The 21,306-nt window shown below is 34.3% G+C and overlaps 1 protein-coding gene across 1 annotated transcript in view; it reads right to left on the reverse strand.

Annotated features, from left to right (window-relative positions):
* The window catches only part of RB1 (RB transcriptional corepressor 1), a 158,896-nt gene that overhangs the window by 74,734 nt on the left and 62,856 nt on the right, over positions 1 to 21,306 (reverse strand). The window contains exons 14-17 of the mRNA XM_082701590.1: positions 20,081 to 20,137; positions 19,965 to 19,996; positions 19,803 to 19,879; positions 18,521 to 18,717 (exon numbers count right to left, since the gene is read on the reverse strand). Coding sequence (XP_082557716.1) covers positions 18,521 to 18,717; positions 19,803 to 19,879; positions 19,965 to 19,996; positions 20,081 to 20,137 — 363 coding nt within the window. The remainder of the gene's footprint in view (positions 1 to 18,520; positions 18,718 to 19,802; positions 19,880 to 19,964; positions 19,997 to 20,080; positions 20,138 to 21,306) is intronic.

Below are 21,306 nucleotides of genomic sequence, written 5' to 3' on the forward strand. Positions count from 1 at the left end.
ATTAAAACAGCACTAAAAATTATACTTTTGGCTTAAATGTCACATATGTGATTTTTGCTGATGGCCAACATAACTGGTTTCAAAAGTGTTGGGCAAAAATAGCTTTATTTTGTGTTGTGCTCTTTTAAGTCTTTTTTAGACTGAAACATACACAATTTTGATATAAAGAGAAGGGAAAAATATGGACATGTGTTTAAAAAATCAAAAGGGACAATTATAAATAGTTTGTCTGTAAGAGATTATGGAAAAAGTTGTTGTTCTTCCCCCAGAAATAATCACAAAGATCAGGTATATCATTTTTGCATTATCAAGGCAATCTCCAACCACCCATGCCATTTATTCTTCACTTGAAACTGGACTGTGGAAAAGAACTTGTTTAAATATGTGAGTTAGATCCTGGTTTAAAAGTACATAGTACTGAAAAAAAAAAAAAGTACATAGTACTGAAAGTTTTCAGTTTGCCTGTTACAAAGACAATATAAAACTTTATAGTTTTAAGAACAAGTTTATATATTTATGAGTTCAGTACTGGATTAGGAAATCCTATGTTCATTTTTATTTAGGACTGACTCATGTATTGGTAAGAAAGGAGTCCTTTTACTTTTACACCTTTCTCATTTTTAATGTTGAAAAGAAAAAAACAAAATGACAAAGCTAAGTTATAAAAACTAGTGTTACTTAATATAAAATGAAAAAACTTTTAATTATCTTAAAACATAGAAAGAGTAAGGATAATGATCACATATTAATAAAAATAAGTTTTTATTAATTTATTAGTAAGGATAAAAATGATCAGATATTAAACTCTAAAAAGGAAATGAACTTAAATACAAGATAGCAAGGCAGATTTCTGTTAGTCTTTGGAGTATAATCAAATCTTAAAGAGAAATTATGTTACATTTTAACAGAGGCAAGAAAAACTGAAACTTAGCAAGAAGAATATAAAGTTTTTGAAAGAGAAACAAATCCAGCTGTTTCCTATTCTACATTTCCTAATCAGTTCTACATCCACACTTACAGAAAGATACTATAAATTCTTTTGATATTTGGCTATTTCTGACAATAGTAGAAAATATGAAGAACCAACAGTAAATTAATAAAACTAAACACACAAGGGTCACTGACCTACATTTTGAAACAGACTAGGTTGTGACCATTCAGTTTCAAGAACATGTCATAAATATTTAGAAAAGATAAATACCAAAAGGTGGTCCTATTTTATTATGAAAAGTAACAGAGCTTAATTAAATGATTTAGGAACAATCGCCCCAGAGTGTTTTCTAAAATTTTACTAAACTGATTAATAATAATAGCTTCTCATATTGCTGAAGGAATTTAGAAACTATATTAATTAAAGTAGATTATCTCATAAGATACTTCTACTTTTTGTTTCTTTCACCTTCACATTCCAGAACTGTTCCTCACTATTACAGTTACAGTTACAGTTATACAGGATATAACTACAAGTTTAGAAACTGAAAATTCTAAGATTATATTCAAGAAATTTCCTAACATCATGACCTTGTAGAAGACGCTCTGAACAAGAGTACAACTGCTTCCATTTCCAGAGGTCCATAAGCACAAAAGTTCTTTCTGAGCTTTCTTCTACAATTGCTATCTTCCTTCTTGTTTGTACTTGAATAATGGACTAACACTGCCCTCAGGTAATTACTGACATGATTCATAACTAAAGCAATATAACAAATTCCAACTGCAGTATAACAGTGAACACTGCCTACATTTAACAATACTGGAATTCAGTTACACCTTTTTCCCCTGAACTTTTTCCATTTTGAAAAGGCAACGGGGGAGGGGAACACCTCAGGAGAAAAGTTCTAAATACTTCTAGTAAGAAAGGATAAACAGATCTAATACTGTTTAACTGTATTCTCAGTTCTCTGTTCTTAAGATATCACTGTAAAGTAGAAGAAAGGGAATGAGAAAACTAATAATTAATCTTTCTGTTTCTAAAATGCACCATTCTCATAAGTGTTTATTCCTCACAATAATTCTGAAAGGTAAATACAATTATCCCCATTTTACACACAAGGAAACCTGAAATGCAGAGACATGACTTGTTCATAATCACACCAAAGCAAGTTACATAATTTCTCTGAACCTCAGCTTTTCTTATCTGTAAAATAGGAATGGCATTATTTACCTTCTGTGAAAACTAACTGAGATCTGGTAACTTAAAGCCCAGGTTCCTTCTGTTGCAGCACAGTGACACACAGAGAGAAAGATACAAATACAGATAAAGCAAGAATTAAGAAACCAATCACAACACTGAGTATATCCAACAGTAAGCTAATATACACCATAAGGGAGCACAGAGATTAAGAACACTGTCTCTGGAATCAGACAGCCCGAGTAAAAATTCTGGCTCTGCCAGTCACTTAGTTTTGTGGACCTGCAATATAACAAACTCCACCTGCAGTATAACAGCAAACACTGCGCACATTTAACAATGCTAGAGTTCAGTTACATCTTTAAAAGGAAAAGGTTCCCAATTTCTCTGTGCTTCAGTTTCTTCACCTGTGAAATGGTGATAATGACATCATCTATTTCACAGAGTTTGCAAAGTAAAAGAGTTAACATATTACACTTTTAACAGTGCCTGTGACTGCACACATGCAAAAGTATTATCTATTGAGATTTCTACACTGCAATGTTACATGCATAAGTGAGGATCATTTTGATCCTGGTCTGTACGATGATCAGGAAAAATTCCAAAGAATTAAGCTGGTGATGAGCTTTGTAAAAGCACTGCTTCCTACAGCAAGTTTCTATGAGCTACACCTAAGGGACATTTCTGAGTTATTATTTTTTTTTTTAACATTCCTAGATTTCTTTAGTCCTTGTACCAATTCATGAATAAGGAAAACATATAATATGGACAATAGGAGAGAAGAAAGGGAGACATGAATGGACAAGTCTCCTCCACAGTGAACACTACCAATTACTCATGTATATCAGAGTGTTCTAAAGATTAAAGAAGGAGGCAAATGCATAGAGAAAAGAATAGTCAAACATGGCATGCAAGACTAAAAGGCACCTGAGTGAAGGCTTAGATAGGAAAAAATTTTCTGTTTAAAACCATAAATAGATCTGGATCAAGAGCTCAGGCTCATACCAGCATTTAGTACAGAAGAAGACTTGGACTAATTTATAATAGCCATCTCAGTTACTTTGGGTTTCCCATTTATTGTTTTTTAACATATGAGAAACCATATAAAAAACCATTTTAATGTCTCACTGATTCTTAAAAATTATGAAGAAATGGAGTTAGTTTACTAAATTGAGTTTATATTCAGATCTTTTAAAATAATCATCTATTCATTTTTCAGTGGATAATTCATTCAGATTAACTAAATTATTATCCTTATTTTTTTATTATTATTTTTTTATCCTTATTTTTGTGTGTGCTTTTCTGAACTGTATTATTTTTAATTTTTCTCTATACTAGCCCACTAATAGAAAACAAGGATATTATCAGAAATTTTATTTCTATGATATTATTGCCTTTCCTCACTTTCCCTGTTCAGGCCCTATATTTTTTCATTCGTACAGAAGACTTTAGGCATACCTGGGATCTTTTATTAAAAGCTAAGAGAAAACTCAGTTGTAACATTTCAGCCTATGAAAACAAACCTAATTTTAAAATTCACTTGGGATTGGGAGGGAGACAAACCATAAATGACTCTTAATCTCACAAAACAAACTGAGGGTTGCTGGGGGGAGGGGGTTTGGGAGAAGGGGGTGGGATTATGGACATTGGGGAGGGTATGTGCTTTGGTAAGTGCTGTGAAGTGTGTAAACCTGGTGATTCACAGACCTGTACCCCTGGGGATAAAAATATATGTTTATAAAAAATAAAAAATTAAAAAAAAAATTTAATTAAAAAAAAAATTCACTTCAGGGGCGCCTGGTGGCTCAGTGGGTTAAAGCCTCTGCCTTCGGCTCAGGTCATGATCCCAGTGTCCTGGGAGCCTGCTTCCTCCTCTCTCTGCCTGCCTCTCTGCCTACTTGTGATCTTTGTCTGTCAAATAAATAAATAAAATACTAAATAAATAAATAAATAAAATTCACTTCATTTTTATCCCTCCCTTCAATCTCCTTGAGGTTGTTGATTCAAATACCTAATTTCATCAACCCTAAATTATAATGGATTCTAAAAGTATATATTTTAAAATCTCATTTCTAAGAATTGTATAAATCAAACACATATGGGCACTAAGTACTTTCTCTTAAAATATAATTTGTTCTTTTTTGTAAAGTTTTCTTTTAATCTTTTCTTCCTAAAGGATCCAGCAGACCAATAATGACAGTGCACTGCACATAGGAGCTGGTTCCCTAATGGTACTTTCTTCCCTTCCTATTATGAACTAGCTTCTAGACAAAACACTTACCTCGCTATTCAAAATAAAAAAATACATATATTATATTTTCACTTAGAATCAAATTAACTATTTATACTGTTGCCTTTTATAATGTCCCACATGCTTGACTACATGTTATAGTGGTAATAAAAACAGTGTGAATCAATAAAAGGGCACAATGACAGGAACACTTTACTAGATGAACACGGAATTTGGAATAAAACCAGTCTGGGGTAAAAGGCTGACTGGGTGACCTTAGACAAATTAGGTAACCTTCCTAAGCCTGTTTCCACTTTTATAAAATGAAAATAGTTTTAACAACTTCAAAGGACTGTTGTGAGATTTAAATTAGACAAACAGTTTTGGTGTACACACACTTCATTTTTAATTAGTGTATAGAATTGTTACATTTGTACAATATTTCCTTTACTAACAGAACTATCTTTCCATTTTTAAAAGGTTAAAAACTCTAACTTAAAAAAAAAAAAAACCTTGAACTTTTAAGAATAAATTAGTCTTGATGAGTACTAAACAAGTACTCATCTACCATTGCCAAAGCTAGGCCATAATTTCCCCCAATGTGTCTAATTCCAGGTTTTCTTACTTCTGTGTCTTCCCGTATTCCTACATCTGCTGCAGGTCTTTTCCTGTCAACATATGATTATTCCCTTCTCTGACCCTTGTGGCTTACCTTATTTACTTTTCTACCAGGTACCAAGGAAGCTCCTTTAAGACTAAGGACTATTTCCTATGTCATTATATATCTCACAAGGGCAAGTACAATTTCTTTCAAATCTGATATATGGAATACTAGGTATGGCCCAAAGAGAACTGGGAAAAATGGAGCTAAAGGAGAACACAGAAATGAGACCTCTGTGTAACCCTTTTATGAAAGAATCTTCCTTTAATATTTTATAAACTGTGAAGCAATTTAAAGGAATATGGATCTATATTCAGTATTGGCAAATAAGTCCTTTAACATTTAAATATTTTTATAAAAACATAAAATATTTGAACTAGAAGAACCCAAATCTTTTGGTCTATCTCAGCTTACAAAGCAAAAATCTAAGACAAAAACATTAAGTTGCACATGAAAGAGGACCTAAAACAGGTTTTCTTTTTTTTTTTTTTTTAAGATTTTATTTATTTATTAGGCAGACAGAGATCACAAGTAGACAGAGAGGCTGGCAGAGAGAGAGAGGGGAGGAAGCAGGCTCCCTGCTAAGTAGAGAGCCCAATGTAGGGCTCGATCCTAGGACCCTGGGATCATGACCTGGGCAGAAGGCCGAGGCTTTAACCCACTGAGCCACCCAGGTGCCCCTAAAACAGGTCTTCTGTTTCCACATCAGGCAGGTTATCTGTCACTGGATAAATGTGGTTTGTTCCACAAATAAAAGAACTCTCTGGCTGTAGTAAGTGTTTGAGGAATAGTCGAAGTGAGGCCAAGAAGGGTCAGATTCCACAACCAGAGAAAAGAGGTTAAATTTTTCTGAATGGCAACAGGGAGCTATTGTAAGTTTTTGGAACAGGAGAAAGTCATACATAAATATTTAGAAATATTAACTCAGCACCAAAGTTTAAATGGAGGATAGTGGCAAAGCTGGAAGATCAAAAAGGAGCCTAAATGTAAATGAAAATAAGATTTAAAAATTAATAAAATAAATCTAAGAGACATTTTTTTTTTCTTTAAATTGTAAGATTCTTGAATACTTGGTATTCAAGCCTGGCTAACTTGAAAAGTAATGTAAAAACATAAATATTGGTAAGCAAAGTTGTACTTAGAACATAAAAGATAATTTCAGTTTTGATTAATGAAGTCTCTTAAATCTTAAGAAACTACTAGTTAGGGGCGCCTGGGTGGCTCAGTGGGTTAAGCGTCTGCCTTCGGCTCAGGTCATGATATCAGGGTCCGGGGATCGAGCCCCACATTGGGCGCTCTGTTCAGCGGGGAGTCTGCTTCCCCCTCTCTCTCTCTGCCTGCCTCTCTGCCTACTTGTGATCTCTCTCTCTCTGTCACATAAATAAATAAGATCTTAAAAAAAAAAAAAAGACTACATTTTCATTAAAAAAAAAAAAAGAAAGAAAGAAACTACTTAGTTAGTTATGGGGGAGGTAAGGGCAAGAAATCAGGAACACACTGGGTCAGAGTGAGAAAGGTTAAAGCCTTAAGCTATACTTTAAGAAAGAATCAGATTTTTAAAAAATTAAAACAGGGGTGCCTGGGTGTTCTGTCGGTTAAGATCTGCCTTCAACTCATGTCATGATATCAGGGTCCTGAGATTGAGCTCCATATTGCGTTCCCTGCTCAGGGGGGATTCTGCTTCTCCCTCTGTCACTCCCTTTCTTGCTCTCTTCTCTCGCTCTCTCTCAAATAAATAAAATCTTTTTTAAAAAATTAAAATAAATGTTTTCTCTTGCTGGCAAAATCTCATGAAGAACTTTTTAAAAACCCAACATAAAATGTTTTCCTTTATAATAACATGGCTATTATATCAATACAAAATATCACATTATTTCATCATCCTTACCCATATTCTTAGAAAACTGTTATAAATGACTTAATCATTATCTTACAGTTCACTCACTTTCCTGAGACACAGTTCTCAGTAAAATGTAACTTTAAAAAAAAACAATGTCTCATGGTAGATACTAAAACCTTCTGTAATGTGCACCAGAGGTTAATTATCTACCATACAAATATAGAACAGATATCCTTTTTGGCTTTTTCAAAGCCACAGGCTTTTCTGCCTTTTGTGTTCACTTCCTATCAAATTTGGCATTTCAAAAGGACACCAAAGAAGCTTAAAAATATGTTTATAGTTTCTTCATCAAATTGGGACTCTAAAAATATAAGCTTTTCGTTATAATGGTGCTGGTATGTAAAAGAGCCCTTTTAAAATGTGGAAAAATAATAAAAGAAATGTTTTTAATCTTTTCTATGTAAAATGCTGAAGGAAGAAATTTGTTAATGTTTGGTGACTACAGAAAGGTAGTATGACAGAATCCATTTTAATGAGTCAGCTATATTTAACAACAATTAAAGGATACTCAACTTTCTTGTGACTTACTAAAATTAAACAATAGTTAATAACTAGTACTTCTATGATCTCCATATAATAACTACCCCTCCAAAACAGTATTATTCAGAAGATATGATATATTTAATATAGGAAAATAGAAATAAAATACTTAGGATACCTTAAACATACATATTTATAAAAATTTTATCAGTAAATACTATGCATAACTCCTTCAGCCATGATGATGAAGGAACAAATAGGACTTGTCTTAAACAACTAAAAAATTGAACAACATAAATGAAACAATAGATTTCTGCATTGAACAACAGGTAGCAAAGGACAGTGATCCCTGAGAAAAAGAAAACAAATGGTAAATCCAACCACTGCCTCAGTTTACTGCATGGAAAGTGTTCCAGGCTACAAAGCAAAGAGAAGAAAAAGTCCATTGGTATCCCTGGCAGAAAACAGAGTTCAGAATTCAAGGAAGCCAAGGTAGCTAAAATTAGCTGCACAGAATACCAGAGGAAGGAGTTACACACAAAGGAAAGAGTTGCAAAGAGAGAGCTCCAGAGATCTGTAGAGGGTTATGCTCAAGTGTTCAGAGGAGAACCTCTCAGAACCTATCCAGAGCCAAAGGAAAGAAAAACAAAAACAAAAACAAACAAACAAACAAAAACACTGGAAAAAGCAGAACCATTTCAGAAGCTAACACAGAGCCAAGAAATGTTCTGATTTCCACCAACCAGAGTGGAAAAACCTTTTAATACATGTGACATAGGGTAGAGTACTCAGAAGGGTGTTATAGATTAGCCATAGGTTAAAGACTGCTTGGGCTTTGTCCAAAAACAACAAAAGCCTTAACAAGGATCAAATTATTTCTAAGAATCTAAATTGTGTACCAAAATACAAATGAAACATACTGAAAGGAATATGAAAATATCTAGGATTCCATAAGGTAAAAATCACAATGTCTGGCACCTGATAAAAAAATTACAAAGTAAACCCAAAAGGGCAAATAAATAAATAAATAAATAGGAGAAGTATCAGTCAATAAAAACAGACCTAAACACAAAGATGTTAGAATTCATAGACAGGGACTTTAAAACTGTTATTATAACTATATTCCATATGTTCAAGAAGGTAAAGGAAAGCCCAAACATGTTTTCTCGCCTAACATGTTAAAGAGAGATACAGAAGATGTAAAAAAGGATTCAAATAAAAATTAAAATTGATAAATATAGTGTCTAAGATTAAGAATTGCAGTAGATAGAAAAATAATAGCAGATTAGGCATTTCAGAGGAAAAACTTAATGAATTTGAAGACACAGCTATAGAAACAATCTAAAATGAAACAAAGCAAACACCTGGGGAAAAAATAAAAAGAGTAACAGATTATTAGGTAACCTCAAGTTACTGGAATCCCTGAAAGGAGAGTTAGAAGGAGTCAACTAAAATATTTTAAGAAAATAATAGACAAAAATTTCCAAATTTGATGAAACCTATAAAGTTCACAAATCCATAATCCTTTTGATATATTGCTGAATGTGGTTTGCTAATATTTTTTTGAGGATTTTTGCATCTATGTTTATTAGGGGTTTTGGCTCATAGTTTTCCTTTTTTGTACTGTCTTTGTCTGGTTTTGGTATCAAGGTAATGCTAGACTCGCTGATGCATTAGGAAGCTTTCCTTCCTCTCCTGTTTTTTGGTAAAGTTTGAGAAGAATACGCATTAACTCTTTACGTGTTTGGTGGAATTCACCTGTGAATCTCTCTGGTTGGTAGTTTTTTGATTACTGATTCAAATTCATTACTAGTAATTGCCCTGTTCAGATAACATGATACTATACATACAAAATCCTAGGCTCCACTAAAAAATTAGCACAATAAATAAATTCAGTAAAGTTGCAAGATACAAAATTAATACCAAAAAATTGGATGCATTTCTATACATTGATAACAAAGTTGCAGAGAGAGAAATTAAGAAAACAATTCCATTTAAAATTATACTAAAAAGACTAAAATAGTTTGGCATAAACTTAACCAAAGAGGTGAAAGATCTGTATCTGAAAACTATAGAACACTGATGCAGCCTATAAGAAAACTACTTTAAGTATAAAGACACAAATAGGTTAAAAGTCGAAGAATGGGGAAAAATACGTGCCAAGCTAATATTAAAGAAAAGAAAGCTGGGGTGGTTTTACTGACCAGACAAAGCAGTTTTAAGAGCAAAGAATAGTACAAGGGATAAAGAGGGTCAGTTCATAAATTAAGGGGTAGATTAATCAAGGAGACATTATAATTCTAGTTGTTTTTGCACTTAAATTCTATATGTAAGACAATGAACTAGGTATTGTACAAATTTTTTTAAGAAGTTAGAGAGGACCTTTTCTTTTCAGGAACTCTCTGCCCCTCCTAGAACCTCTGATCTCAGAGTCACTTCCATCAAGCACTGAAGACTTTGGTGCCTAGTCCACATTCCTCTCTACCACATGTCCAGGTGACTTCATCTCTCAGCCTCTTGGTTCCTTGACCCACCTCATTTCCAGTGGTTTTCATTTCCATTCCAAATCATACATGTGCTCCCAATATTATTTCTTAGAATACAGTAAACTACATAAAATGTTCTAGCTCCGGAATATAAAGTTAAAATCTCTTTCTATTAAATTTTATTAAAAGCTGTTTCTTAAGGGGTGCTTGAGCAGCTCAGATAGGTGAGCATCTGCCCTTGGCTCAGGTCATGATGCCCAGGTCCTGGGATTGAGCCCTGAATTGGGCTCCCAGCTCAGCAGGGAGTTGACTTCTCCCTCTCCTCTGCCTCTCTCCTGCTTGTGCTCTCTCTGTTTCTGTCAAATGAATAAACTTCTTAATTAACTAATTAATTAAAAGCTGTTTCTTTTTATTATTATTTTTTTTAATTTAAAATTGTGGCCACTCTCCTCAAACTTCTGACTACACCACTTTGCATTCCCTATCCCAACCCACCAACCCACACTCAGCAAATTACCTCAGCTCTATTTTGTAAAATAAATAAATAAATAAGGCCATTAGATGGAAAGTTCTCCATTTTCTGCCACGGCACCCACATACCTCAACTTGTAACTGCTTCCATTCTTTCCATTTGCTGCACAATATTTCCAATCCTCTCCTCAAAAAGGAGACGACATCTATTCAAGGGAACCCCCTGAATCTGGACAGGCCCTGTGACTGCTCTAACCAACAGAACATACCTTCCAGCTACAGTCCTTTCAGAAGCCTTTTGGAAGCCAGCTACTATGTAAGATGCATGAGTATTTGAAACCAATATGCTGTGGGTTGCATACCTTCTCATATGAGAAGGCCAGGAGGATGAGAGCACTCAGAGTAGGAAGGGAAGGGAAAGAAAAATTGACCATGTACTGGGGGGCAATGAGGGGCCAGACTTGTGAGTTAAGAAGCATCATGGAGGGGCGCCTGGGTGGCTCAGTGGATTAAGCCGCTGCCTTCGGCTCAGGTCATGATCCCAGGGTCCTGGGATCGAGCCCCACATCGGGCTCTCTGCTCAGCCAGGAGCCTGCTTCCTTCTCTCTTTCTCTGCCTGCTTGTGATCTCTCTCTGTCAAACAAATAAATAAAATCTTAAAAAAAAAAAAAAAAAAAAAAGAAGCATCATGGAGAGGCACCTGGGTGGCTCAGTTGGTTGGGTACTGGACTCTTGATTTCAGCTCAGGTCATATTATGAGGGTTGGGAGATTAAGCCCTATGTTGGCCTCCGTACTGGGCATGGAAACTACTTAGTATTCAATCTCTTTCCCTCTGCCCCCAACCTCTCTTCCTCTAAAAAGGAAAAACAAAAAGTAGAAGCATCATGGAAGCAGATCTTGCCCCTGACACCATATAGTCAAGGATGAACTGCCCAGTCAAGCTCTTCCTAAATCCCTCAAGATCATGAACAAAATAAAATGGTTGTTTTAAGCCACTGATGTGTCATTCTGCAACAGAGAACACTCATAATGAATGGCTCTTTTCCATCCACATTTAATCCTATCTTTCCCATCTCAAAAATATAATCTTCCCTCCACCTCACACAATTGGCAGCTATATCTTTATTTCCCTTCAGACAAGACTCTAGCAAAAAGCTATCCACAATCACGGTCTCCACTTTATCCCTCATTCACATCTCATCAAAATCCCACTGCAGGGGCACCTGGGTGGCTCAGTGGGTTAAGCCGCTGCCTTCGGCTCAGGTCATGATCTCAGGGTCCTGGGGTTGAGCCCCGCATCCCTCTCTCTCTCTCTCTCTCTCTCCTGTCTCTCCATCTACTTGTGATTTCTCTCTGTCAAAATAAATAAATAAAATCTTTAAAAAAAAAAAAAATCCCACTGCAATCTACTCCTGCCTTCACGACTTCTATTAAGAGGTCTTGCTACCACTGCCAGTGGCTTCCTTGTTGTTCAAATGAATGCTCTTCAGTTCTTACTGGTAGCTCCTACATTATCTTAGACACCAAGCCCCTTCTCAGACCTTGTAATGCTTTCTCTTTATGACACCACCTCCTATCTCTCTGGCTGTTCTATTTCAATCTCTTTTGTAGGCTTCTCTTCTCTGTCTACCTCTTAAATGTCAGAACACTTCAAGCCTCTATCTTTAACCACCTTCTCTTGCTATACAGTAGCCCCCCTTGACTGCAGTTTTGCTTTCTATGGTTTCAGTTACCCATACTCAACTGCGGTATAGAAGCAGAAGATTCTCCTTCTAATGTGTCATGTCATTCACCTCACTTCATTTACCTAAAGCTATGTCATTCACCTCACTTCATTTCATCATATAGGTTTTTTGTCATCTCACATTACAAGAAGAGGGGTAACTATAGTACAATAAAATACTTTGAGAGGAGAAAGAGACCATATTCACATAATTTTTATTACAGGATACTATTATAATTGTTTTATTTTCTTAGTAGTTATTATTGTTAATCTCTCACTGTTCCTAATTTATAAATTAAACTTTATGACAGCTAAGTATATATAGGAAAAACAGAACATAAAGGGTTCAATACTATTCATGGTTTCAGGCATCTACTGGGGGTCTTGGAACACATCAGACATGGATAAGATGGAACTACTGCCCTTAGGCGATCTCATCCATTCCCCAAACTTTAGTTACTTGGTAAAAACATGTAGATTAACAAATTCAGAGCCAGGCAGACCCAGGTTCAAACTACAGAGCTGCCATTTAGCTTGTGTGGTTTGGACAAGTTATTAAAGTTCTAAGCACTGATTGCCTCATCTAGAATATGACCTCATAAATTATAAAAACTAAAGATACTACAAGAAGTACTCACCACAAGGCCCGGCACAAAATAAACTGTCAATAAGGATGGAAACTTTTGTTATATATGTGCCAGCAGCTTTCAGGTTCATATTTCTAGCCTAGTATTATATAGTAGAAAATACCTAATATTTCTTTCCTTAGCTCCAGACACACATATCCAACTGCTATAGGACACCTCTACTTGAAGAACCTACAAGCACTTCAACATAATCAAATGAAACTCATCTTTCCAAGAAAATCTCATCTGATCCCGGTATTTTAATGAATGATACTACCTATATGTCATCATTAGTTGACCCCTCTTTATCCATCACTTCCACTTATGTAATTAATTGCCACATACATAATGTCAGCTACTGTTCTGAGTGGTTTATATACAGTAACTCAATTAACCTGAGTTGCACATATGCACATAGAATAAGATATAGAATTTATAAATGACTGGTAAGTAGTTAGTAATAAACACTGTAAGACTGTAAAGGAGGAAGAATGACTATAAACTAGGATGGTCATGAACAACATAGTAGAAGTAGAACTGAAATTCTGGTAAGTACAAAGGCAGAAGAAAGTATTTTAAGTGGGGCCTACGAAGTGAACAAAGACTCAGGGACAGGTGAAAAAAAACATGGTTGTGTGAGTTACAAGAAAAGACAAGAGTAAATGGAGAAGAGAATAGAAGGCAGGCATTCTCAAACATTTGACTCATAATCTCTCTTACATTCTTAAAATTATTCAAGGCCCAAAAGTTTTTGTTCATATGAATTATATCTATCAATATTTACTTTATTAGTAATTTTTTTTAAGATTTTATTTATTTACTTAACAGACAGAGATCACAAGTAGGCAGAGAGGCAAGCAGAGAGAGAGGAGGAAGCAGGCTCCCTGCTGAGCAGAGAGCCCGATGCGGGGCTCGATCCCAGGACCCTGGGATCATGACCTGAGCCGAAGGCAGAGGCTTTAACCCACTGAGCCACCCAGGCACCCCCTGTATTAGTAATTTTTAAGTAAAGTTAAGTTTAATTTAAATTTAAATTAAAACAGGGGCACCTGGGTGGCTTAATCAGTTAAGCATCTGCCTTTGGTTTGGGTCATGATCCCAGGATGCTAGGATCAAGCCTCACATTGGGTTCCCTGCTCAGTGAGGAGCCTGCTTCTCCCTCTCCTCTCTGCTTGTACTCTCTCTCACTATCTCTGTCTCTCTCTCTCTCAAATAAATAAATAAAATCTTAAAAAAAAAAAAGAAAATTTCTAAGAATGCAATAAATCATAGAGCTTTAAGATAGTAATGGATTTTTATGGGGTGCCTGGGTGGCTCAATGTGTTAAGGCCTCTGCCTTCAGCTCAGGTCGTGATCCCAGGGTCCTGGGATCGAGCCCATCAGGCTCTCTGCTCAGTGGGGAGCCTGCTTCCTCCTCTCTATCTGCCTGCCTCTCTATTTGTGATCTCTGTCAAATAAATAAATAAAATCTTTTTAAAAAAATAGTAATGGATTTTTTTTTATACTAGCCTAAAACTTGGCAAGTTATAGCTCCTTAAAGCTTAGTTATAATGTGGAATTGGGAACAATATCAATATATCAATTAACAAAAATAAACTTTTCATACTCTGAGATATTAAAATCTGTTGTTCTATCTTGAACTTTATTAATTTTTATGTTATAAATGTTTTAAAAAATTATTATGGGACTACCTTAAACTTTGAATAAATTTCTTAATGACTTTATGACACAATTCACTGGTCTTTTGGAAATATTGGAAATATTGAATCATGGAGACCTTACAAACACTGACAAATCTCCTTTACAATATCAGAAAGTCACATTTATTAATATACCACTGATTTCATCAGAAGTCTCTGAAGTCCTGAGAAGCTGTACTTCTCAGTACAAGCTTAACCAAATTCTAATTTTCCCTTGGAAACTCAAAAATTTACCATTGGCAATATTTATTGTCAGTTGTTTTCAACAACATGTGATTGAAAATAGAAATTCAATAAAATTAATACTGCTTACTAGTGCGTCAATGGCATTCTTAAATGAAACTGACATATTCTGTTTTGTATTTTAACGGAGAGTTTGTGGTGGTGAAGAATACAAGGACAACTAGCCAGCTTGATGCTATTGCTCTGATACCTGCAAAGGTGCTAACACTTTTACATCATCAGTATAAATGTCAAGAGAGTAAAAAAGATGAGTAACATCTTAATAGTATAAAAATACTCCTTAACTTTGCAGATTCCCTAAAATGGTTGCAGGGACACCAGGGAGACACTTTGAACTGCTGATGGAAGAAAAAGGGAGGCAACAAAACTCCCAAAAGAGAGCCCTGAGGCATCAAATAGTTGACCGAAAGTTCCCATTCTAAAACCCTGGACCTGATTCCTTTGACCCTCTTCATATGCTGTAATTTTAAAACTGTGTCCTGAACATCATAAATGTTAAATTGTAAAGATTTCTGGATTCTGTTATTTTTTTTCTCAAATAAGCATTGCTTCATTTTGTTTTTAAGCATGTGATTATTTTCACTGAACCTGAACTGTAAACTTTTTATTTGGGTAGCAGCACCTGTCTCAGTTCAGATCTTCCTTCATTAAGCTGCTGTTAATCCATACAGTGCAATAATTCAGGTTTCACATAAAGAAGTGGGCAGATAGGATTTGTCCACTCTCCTCAGCAGCCAAGGTTTCCCCAGCTTCTATTTTTTTAGTTTCCCTGGCCCGGCCAGAAAGCCTGCAGTTTTCTTCTCACTGGCACCCCCTACCCGTCCTATAACACTTTCCACTTAGCCCTGGGCTGAAAGCTTCCTTCCCAGGCTCAGAGCGTCTCTTCTTTCCTGAAGAGTCCGTCTATTCTTCCTGTCCAGGAATTTCAGGCAGTTGCTTTCTGAATCATGCAGAGGTTTTACAACTGTCTTTTTGAGGGGAGTCATGTTGTTAAGTCGTCCTCCACCATTACCAGATGCATAGGACCCTCACAGGTTTTTATTTGAGTTAGCATGATGATATTTGCATTTTAAAAAAGATTTCTCTAGTTGCCGCCAGAAAAATAGTCTTAAGGAAGTTAGAGATGCAGGGAGATCAATAGGAAGAGTCCACAATATTCCCAGGAAGAGAGACCATTTAGAAAATAAAGCACCAGGGCACCTGGGTGGCTCAGTCTGTTAAGTGTCTGCCTTCAACTCGGGTCATGATCCCAGAGTCCTGGGATCAGCCTGCGTTGGGTTCCCTGCTCAACAAAGAGTCTGCTTCTCCCTCTCCCTCTGCTCTTGACCCTGCTCATGCTCCTGCTCTCTCTCTCTCTCTCTCTCTCTCTGTCAAAAACAAGAAAGAGAAAAGAAGGAAGGAGGGAAGGGGAGAGGGAGGGAAGAAAGAAAGAAAAGAAAAGGTAAGGAAGAAAAGAAAGAATGAACGAACCTAGTGTATCTTGGTTTATAAAGGCTTAACTGAGGAAAAATCTGATGAATTTTGAGCATACTAAAAGTAATATATATAAATCTCACTTCATAACTGCTGGGATTATAAACTGCTTAATAGATTTAAAAGGCCTAAACATCTGGAAGTCATTTAATCTAACCCTTAGGTATGGTTTATTCTAAATCACCTCTAATTCCTTTAAATTTCCAGGGAACAAGATTTTACCAGGTTTTTCAACAGACTATTTAGCATTTTATACTTATATATGGCCTATTAATCTCTTTGGAATCAAAACAAAGAAAGATATGCTTTTTCCTTCAAGTTATTCTGTTCTTGATTTATTATTTCTCAAGATTGTTAAGCAAAGATGCTGGAACCCTTCTCCATGTAACCATTAAAAACATGATGATGTTCTTTCTTTTATTAAATTATTGGGGGAAAAAGTAAGTAGAGCCTCCCTTGATATTTCCCTAAGTAACTGTTTGAATACTGTTTGAATCTATAGTTAAATGAAAAATTCTTATTGTCATATAGAATCAAAAGATTATTAAAGTTTGCTCTGATTCTTGATCTGGGTGCTGGCAACAGGAGTGTGTTCAATTTATGAAAAATTCTTCAAACTGTAAACCTGTAATATATAGCTTTCTGTATATATGTTTTACTTCAGTTGAAAAAAAAAGTCTGTGAAAGCTCAACTATATCTATGGTATGTACCCTTCTCTAAAATGTCAATTATTCTCACATGAGAAATTCATAGTATTCTATTTCTGTGGTATGACTTATCTTCACAGTTACCCTATTCCCTTAATGACTAAAAAAATAAAATAAATAAAAATAAAAAAATAAAAATTTTAAATGTAAAAGAAGTTTTTAAAAGTTCAAACATTAAAAATATATGACAATACAAATCATCTATAATTTTATCCCCTAGAGACAGCAACCACATTTAGAATTTATATGTAGAGGCTTATGACTTCCACATCCTATTAATAAATTATATATTTCTCTTGACTTTGGGCATGTCACTTTTTCTCCAAAAATTCTCAAAAATAAAGGGATATTGTTTATAATTCTAGAACACCAGTAACTCTACTAAACAGGCTTGAGCACAAGCAATTTATAAACAATAAATTTCTATTTCCTCCACAATTGTCAGAGCCCATGTCTTCTCTGTATCTTTACAATGTTTACCCCAATGCAAGCCATGCTGCAGATGCATACTAATGGGAAAAAAAAACTCTCTAAACAAATAAAAACAGTCACTTTCATATGATAGAGTCATGTCTTGATTTCAATGTCTAGAAGGAGAGGACACATCAGCCTCTGAAAAATACCTCTTACTTATTATATTTATCATTGATTCATTTTTGTCATTCTCACTTAAACCTCTAGAAATCCCCTAGATTTCTAAGCACTCCTTTTCCCATGAAGTAGAAGGTCCTATATAATGGAGTTATTAAATTCAATTATAGAAATGCAATGGCTTTTTATCAACTTCCCCTACTTCTCCCCTATTCTATCTACTCTGTTCATACAGCAATGCAAGAAAACACTAAGAAATAAGTTATTTCTTAGTCATTAAGTTTTTGGAACATCAAAAAATTAAGACTTACGTGTATAGATTATAATTCTAGTGTAACTAAAGTCTTAATGTTTTCATTGCCATTTCTATATATTGGCATAAATGAAAAGTTATATGCTTAGCATGCAACACAGCTTCAAAAGAAACAAACTCTATATTAATCTACAGATCTGATGAGTCACAAAGTATTACCCAACTATGCAGATTTAAAGAGCATAACACAGAGGAACTTCAAATAAGTATTTTACCATTACTACATAGAAAATGCCAACTTTATGAAACAAACGCCTTATCAATAGCTCATATGCTATAAATAGAATACATAGAGAATATGATTTGTGCTTCTATAATGCTATAAACAATAACTATAATTGAACAATAGTGTAGATTTTTGGACTACATTTAATAATAGAACAAAAAGAAATACAAATAAATTGAACCAGAAAACTGTACTTTGTTAAATCACCTAAATAGCATAATTCTAATTTTTACCATTTTGTTGGAATTTAACAGCATTTAAATTTCAAACATGACAACTCTATTTTAAATATACTGTTCAAATACTTTAAGGAATTGTGTTTTGCTTTAAAGTGCCATTTCTTAATTAAAGTTATTACCTATCAGATGGTCTGGGGAGCCCAAGTAAAAGAAAACTCTATTTTAATATTCCACTTAACTCTTGGGCTATACACTGAAATTGCATTTTCATTAAATTGCATCTTTTCTCTTGAGGTAAATTTTAACAAATACCTCTCACTAACATATAATTGTTATTCATTTGCAAATTAATATCTTTAATTATTTTAGCTAGTTACTTACAGAGAGCCATGCAAGCGATTCCATGATTCGATGCTCACATCGTTCTAAATGTTTTATCATTTCTCTGGTCAAGTTGGCTTCTGCTTTGATAAAACTTTCAATCACTTTGTAAAAATCAAAGGCTTTTAAATTAAGTATATTCAGAATCCATGGGAAGGACAAATCTGTTCCAGTATCAAGATTCTGAGATGTATTTCCTAAAAATGAAAGAAAAAATGTAACTTAGGTATGAGATGTTAAGCCTTCAATTATGTACTTTCAGTTTGAAAAGATTTTATGAAACAAAAATTTTAAAACACAGTGGAAAAGCTATACAAAAATTTTTTATTCAGACCAGATTATTTTTTAAATTTTGTTTTTTAAATTCAAGTTGTCTCCATGCCCAACGTGGAACTTGAACCCAAGACCATAATGACATGGTTAGTTGTGTGCTCTACTGACTGAACCAGTCAGGCACCCTTGGAGCAGAATTCTTTCCATAGACTTATAGGAAATAGGCTTCTAAATTCTGAGTGTAGGTGCACATGTTTTTCCTAAATAGAGGGCTCATGCTTATATCAAATTTTCAGTGGTCTAACTATTCTAAACTTATGTCAGGAACAATATCTAACCAGTTTAATATCTAAACAACAACGTATTTGCATATCCATTTTCACAGTCTCGCTAATTCCTGATGTGGGGAGGGAAGGTTTCTTTAAGATTTTGCTAATTTGGTTAGCATTTTTTGATTATAAATGAGGATTCACAGTTTTCCATATATATTTCTCTTTTATTGTGTATTTGTAAACTGAAGTAAATTTTCTTTTGTTTTTGCAAAAAAAACTTAATATTTGCAACATTATTTGCAACACAATACATGTCTAAAATTATATCTAAAAGAAAATACCATGAGTGGCCTCTGTCTATCTGGTGGACTTTGGCTCTAACCTTTGGTTTTATGACCATATAATCTAAAGTGGTGTTACCATATAGGTAAATGCTCCTTTGGTAATTTACAATCTCCGGTCTTGGAAGGGATTTCAGTAGATATATTTCCTGGACTAAGGACAGCCCAGAATAAGAGTCTAGTGAAGTACTATTTCCAAGATGACCTGAAATAATTCAGATAATAACCCATTTACAGTAATTTATGGGGACTACTTACATTCTTCAGTATATACTGTTCTACATTATGCTATTGTCTCCTTAACTCCACCCCCCCAAAAACACACCACACCTTAGATAAGTTTTTTTTTTAACTTTAAACTGAACTAAAATGTTTATTTACTAAAATTTAACTTACTGCTATATGTAGCCATTACAACCTCAAGAGCGCATGCCAACAAAGACATATGAAAGATGTTGTCATTCAGGAGTTTGCTAAAGGAAAGAAAAGAATGATTTTAAAACATTTACTTTTATTAAAAAAAGGAAGAAATTGTTTCATTAAAACTAAAGAATTTACCTAAAATTTTGAATGGATAATCGTTCTTCTTCCTAAAACAGATTTAAAAAACGTTTAGCTAATGTCTTTTTTGTGTCAGCATTGGATTTTTTTCTATTATGTTCTTTTTAACTTACTGATTTAAGCATGGATTCCATTACTCGGTAATACAATCGGACTCCAAGTTTGTATCGCTACAAAGAAAAAAAATTAGATTCCACTACTTTAGAAAATCACAATTATTAATTTTTAAGAATGTTTCTCTTATAATACATTTCTGATACTTTTAGGAATATGAATACCAAGAGATCACAAAACCTAGCCTGTCTAACATTCAGGACTTCCATATAAAATGATGGTTAATGTTCCCAATAAATTATCAAGAGGGAAGGTCCAGTACTTGGTTTCCCTTTTCCTTCATTCTGCTTCAGCCTACATCATTCAACAGAAACACACACACACACACACACAGAGTATATGTTTTATACACCTTGTATTATTTTAAACATTTTATACACTAATGTAATACTTTTTGTGGCCTAGGACATGTATTTTCAAGAAAACTCTCAAGGACTGAGAATATTCTGTCCATAAAACTGGCAAAGGCAAAAAATGACCCAACTGATACTATCAGCAAAATGTTTTAACCAAATAAATAGTTCCCATTAGTTCAAAGAATAACCACATTTTAGATAGATACACACAAACCCTATTCCTTTGTTCAAATTATTAGCATAAATTTCATATACAACCAAAAAGACTTCTAAATATTATTATTTAAAACACAGTATCAAAATATAACCTCACTACACTGAAATAAATGTATGTAGTAGATTATTGTTTTCAAACATATTTTTTATGTTATCTCACTAATTCCACACAACAAAGTAGAGCAATATGGAAACCTGAATTTCAGAGAAGTTAAATGACAGCTCATAAATGGTAGAAGCAGATATAAACTCAGGCTTCTGAATCAGAGACAATACTTTTACCCAACATATAGGTTGTAGATTTTCTGAAATAACAATAGTAAAACCAACATCACTCAATAATATCACCAATAAATAGCATGTATATGATCCCATTATCTAAGTATATGCATTCATGAATATTCATATATGCAGAGGCCAAAGAATATATACAAAAAATGTAATGGCATCAAAGATTTTAATTTTTTGTGCTTATATTTTTTAAATGTCTACATTTTTTCTAAAATTTTCTACATGTTTACTTTTGGTTTTTGTAATGGCGTAAGGGGCATTTTCTTATAAAGTTTTCCATAAACAGCAGCATCACAGGTAGCTTAGATACAGAATCTACCAATATAGGACAAATACCAGTATAATATTTTTACAATTTGGAA

Source organism: Mustela nivalis, assembly GCF_964662115.1.
Source record: "Mustela nivalis genome assembly, chromosome: 15".
NCBI classification, from domain to species: Eukaryota; Metazoa; Chordata; class Mammalia; order Carnivora; family Mustelidae; genus Mustela; species Mustela nivalis.